Here is a 4598-nt window from a genome sequence, read left to right on the forward strand (position 1 = left end):
TCAGTCCCAAACACCAGCCGCCGCAGCCGCGTTCAGAGGTGACGCTTCCTTTTAGAGCCAGCCCTCGCCCGCCCGACAGCGGAGACAGACACCAGCGGCCACCCACGCGCCAGCGTCGGGCCTGATGGGAGCCCAGGGAGGGCCCAGGGCGGCTGTCAGCTCCCTTCCCCGGCCTGCCCAGGTCACCGCGAGGGCACCCGGGTCAGGACTGCCAGACCTCCTGGGCATCCCACGCCTCTCACCAGCCCCCTCCCTCCCAGGCACTCCCCCGTGAAGTCCTGGCCACCCAGTGACGCCCTGGAGGCTGGGTCCTGCAGCCGGGGGTCCCGTGTCCCTGCCACGCCGGCCTGCCCACCAGGGGTCGGAGGAGCCTCCCCGAGAGGGGACAGTGCAGGGCAACACCCAGAGGGTGCGGTCAGCGGGCTGGGGGCCCTCTGATGGGATGCGGCAGCCCCAGCCCCTCCACCGGCCTCCTTTCTTCTGCCGGTGGGCGGAGGTCCCCCATGGGGTGGGACTGTGGCTCCCGGCGTCCTCTGCCCCAAAGCCCTGCTGCCGTCCCAACCATCCGACGGCTAAGGAACGGCAAGGGGTGTTCCAAGGTCACGCCGCTGGTCGACGACAGACCCAAAGCCGCCTCGCAGAAGGGGCCCGTCCTCCCCAAAGCCCTTCCCACCCTCGATGCCACGTGGCCACTCACACCCCCACTCCACCAGGATGCGCCCCGGGAACACTCTGGCTCTGGGACCCCCCAAGCCCCCCTCCTTGAGGGCTGGGACTGGCCATCCCGTCCATCACAGGGTCCCCAGGCCCAGGGCAGCGCCAGACAGTGCTGGGGAAACCTCGGTGGGATCGGCTGACGGGGCAGGTGCTACACTGGGCTGGGGGCTTCGGTTACGTGATGGCCAGCAGCGCCTGGCGCCTGCTACGTACCAGGACACAGGACCGAGGTGGACACGCAGGGCAGGGGCGCCAGAACAGGGCACGAGGTCACGGGTGGGGAGACAAGGTCTGTGGACCTCAGGGAGCCCAGCAGGTCCCAGGAGGCGGCGTGGGAACGAGAGGCGGTTTTGGGGGATGAGTCCTAGAGTTTCCTGGGAGCCTGGAGGCAGGTGTGCAGACCGGAAGCAGCACAAGCTGAACTCAGGGCGAGGGCACACGGAGGAGGGGCAGACGTCACCTGCTCCTAGGGCCCAGGTGGAGGCCCCGGGAGATCCACAGGTGACTGCGGGCCAGCCGGGTGAGACAGGTGTGTCAACATTCTCCAAATGTGTCCCGGTGAGCCGCTCCACCAGGGACTCCCACCCTAGTGCACCCCTCCCACTATGGGGGCTGTTCTGCGACTTGCCTCTGACCAACAGACTCAGGCTCAGTGACACGGTGACTTCTTACGTCAAAAGAGCCTGGCGGCGCCCACCTGGGCTGCTTGGGACCTGCGGCCACGCCGTGAGAAGCCCAAGCCCCACGGGACACGTACAGGCCACATGCAGAACAGCCCCGCCCCACTCCAGCCAACAGTCAGCACCAACTGGCAGCCTGGGACATGCAGCCCAGACAGGGCTTCCGGTCACAGCCCCAGGACCGCACAAGAGGCCCACTGTCCTTGGACCCAGGGAGGCTCCCCTGAGAGCCCACCCAGCGCTGCAGCCCCGGCCCTGACCCACAGACCCTGGGCCATGCCAGCAGTGTGGGCCCCCTGGACACACAGGCCTACCTGCAGAAAAGATCTGGGCTGCCACAGCCAGGAAGGCGTCGGTCACCACGGTCTCGGACTGCAGGGGGATGTTCAGCTGGCGGGCCACGTTGCGGTAGACGCTGGGCCGGATCAGCTCCAGCTCGTCTGCTGCGGTCACACAGGCGGGTCAGAGGTGGTCACACCCACGGGTTGTGGGGCCCACGCGGGCCTGGGGCCAGCTCACTCCTCAGCCTGTGGCCACAGCTGGGGACCCTGATCCCAGCCCTATTCCCGACCCCTCGACCTGTCACATTCCCACCCACGAGACACCACCCCCAGAACCCCCGGGGACAAGACCAGGGAGGTGCGGTGGGCACCCCCAGACCTGCCTCTGGGGCCTGTCCCCTCTGCCGAGCCAGCCACGCCCACCCTCCCCCCAGGGCAGAGCCGGCTGGGCCAGTGGGGCGGGCACCCCAGCAATGCCTGATCAGTGACTCACAGCCCATAGCCAGCTGCATGGGAGGGCGGTAGTCTGACAAGCAAGCAGCCAGCCCAACATGGGTGTGGACTGTTCCAGCGACCCCACACCGGTGGGGAGCCCGGCTGCTGCCTCACAGGGGTGTCCTTGCTCAGGCGCCAGCACCATTCAGTGAACCAAGAAAAGGAGCCACTACCCGGGGCCGCCAGCGCCACACAGGGTCAGACCTGGGCTCCTGGGGCCAAGCAGGGGTATCTGGATGGGGCGGCCACACGTGGCAGCGGGAGGCCCTGTCAAGGGCACTGCCTGCACATGTGCCCGCTGCAGCACCCCTGGCAGTCACGTCCCGGGAATCCCACACAGCCCTCGGACTGGGCGTCCCCCAACCCAGCCGCCTCTCCGCCAAAGCAAACAGGAAAATGCTTCCTACTGGAAGTCCAGGCGATAAGGGCTCCGAGTCACCCATGGGGCCAGATGCACTCCATCTAATTAATTAAGATCTGGAACCAGAGGAGGACTGCGGGGAGGCTGGCAGAACGATGCGGGAGGGAGCATGGAAACTCCCAGGGCTGGCCTGGCTGTTCCCACATACAGACCCCGGGGTCTACCGGGGACTGACCCCAACTCGACCCAGGCCTCTTCCTGTTTGCTGCTGCTCCAGGAGCGGGGCGTCTGTGCTCGGGAGGAACTGGGGGTACGCTGGGGACAGGGAGACAGCTCCAGACCATGACTGGTGGGGAAGGGGCGGTCACGCTGAGCAGCTGCAAGGGCGGATGCTTTGGGGGTTCAAGCCATCTCCCTCCAGGGTCCCCTTAGCCATCTCGCAGGAACTGAACCCCAGGGACTGGCCGTGATGAGGCCGGATGCTGGAGGAGGGCCTGAAGGCCTGGCCCCTGAGAGGGCCAGCGCAGGGCACTTGGTCGGACTCTGCTCCTCCAGCCCTGGCCGGAAGCATCCCAGGCTCTCCGGGTCTGAGGTCACAGTGCTGAAGGGACAGATACCAGCCCGTCTGATTAGCAGAGCCCAAAGCAGGGCTTTTCAGAAAGTTCAAACAGTAGGGACCCCGGGCCCAAGGTAGAGGCAGCCCCGAGCCGCTGCTCGCAGGCAAGGAGATGGAGCTGGGGGCAGGCAGGGCAGAGGCAGGATCTCCTCCTGGCCACTCCAGGGGCTCTTGGGAGGTCAAGACACCATATTCACCAGGACCCTCTGGAGTGCTCCCCCAGTGTTGTCCCCACAGCCCAACTGGAAGAGGTGGCTCGGGCGCTGACCTCAGGGGAGTCCAGGCACTCTGGGCCTCTGGCTGATCCCCCAAACCCCACTTGCTCCCCTCCCCTGAGACCCAGGCGGGACACCGCCCCCCCGGCAGCCTTCTGCAATGGCCCCTCGGCATCTGTGTGTCTCCCCCGGACCCCAACACTCCTGTGCAGGCCAGGTCTACACAACCCTGCCCCCAGGGTCCACACAAAACAGGGGCAAGCAGACGCGCGAGCCAGCCTGAGGAGGGGAGGGCGTCCGCTTTCACAGGGTGTTCCCTCCAACCAGGGTTCCGGGGCCAGCCTCTCCCCTGGAGAGGCACCTGGTCAGGGCTCCATCTGTGCTGCCATACGTCCCCATGTGCACACGCTTGGGGTGGAACTGTCACACTGGATGGGGCAGGGCTGGGCAGCCTCAGTCCCTGTGGAGAGGTGGACTGACTGAGTCAGCTGGGCCGGTCCCTCCCTCTCCGGGGTCCTTGGAGAAGGTGGAGACAGTTACCGGGCTATGTGTGACCCCACAGTCAAGTATCTCCAGATGTCCACTCAACTAGCGTCCAGGTGAGATCTTGGGCTACCTAGCCTCACGGTGGCTCAGCTCTCCTGGGGCACTAAATTTCGCCGGGAGCCCTAAGAGGCCTCCAAATCAAGAGAGAAGAGCAACCCATGGCAGGATTTGAGCCAGTAACTGCAAGGACCTATTTTCCAAAACAAACAGCAGGACACGTGGTCCGACAAAGGATTTTTGTGCCCAGCTGAGCACAAGGGTCACTCAGGAAGTTTAGCCACCAAAACATCATTCTTCCCGGAGCTGTCTATCCTTTATTTCCAGAGTGTCTGAAATCCGGGCTGAGCAGGCAAATGCGGGGAGGTCTTTGGCGGGTGCACAGGCGAGCCTGAGGGGGGACTGGAAGAGTGGGGTGCTGGAGGGATCATCGGTCTGGGTGCGCCCGCCTTGTGCGCCGGGTTACTCAGGGCACTCCGGACCAGCCCCCTCTCTGCCCCAGAGGGGAGAACGAGGCCCAGCAGGGGCGGGTGCCGGCGGTCACCGGCGGGCGGGCCAGTGCAGGGGCAGTTGTACCCCGAGGCGCAGCGGGGCCGCCCCGCCGGCCGGCTTTGGAGGGTAAGCCTGGGATCCCGCCCGCGAGGCCCGCACTCACCCAGGCGCAGCAGCACCGTGCACACTTCGGCCAGG

General features: G+C 66.2%; 1 protein-coding gene across 1 annotated transcript in view; it reads right to left on the reverse strand.

Moving 5' to 3' along the window:
• The window catches only part of BOK (BCL2 family apoptosis regulator BOK), a 10834-nt gene that overhangs the window by 5878 nt on the left and 358 nt on the right, over nt 1–4598 (reverse strand). Inside the window, exons 2-3 of the mRNA XM_024760092.1 lie at nt 4375–4587; nt 1712–1840 (exon numbers count right to left, since the gene is read on the reverse strand). Of these exons, the coding sequence (XP_024615860.1) occupies nt 1712–1840; nt 4375–4587 (342 nt within the window). The remainder of the gene's footprint in view (nt 1–1711; nt 1841–4374; nt 4588–4598) is intronic.

The sequence above is a fragment of the Neophocaena asiaeorientalis genome, unplaced genomic scaffold (genome assembly GCF_003031525.2).
Source record: "Neophocaena asiaeorientalis asiaeorientalis breed wild unplaced genomic scaffold, Neophocaena_asiaeorientalis_V1.1 scaffold185, whole genome shotgun sequence".
NCBI classification, from domain to species: domain Eukaryota; kingdom Metazoa; phylum Chordata; class Mammalia; order Artiodactyla; family Phocoenidae; genus Neophocaena; species Neophocaena asiaeorientalis.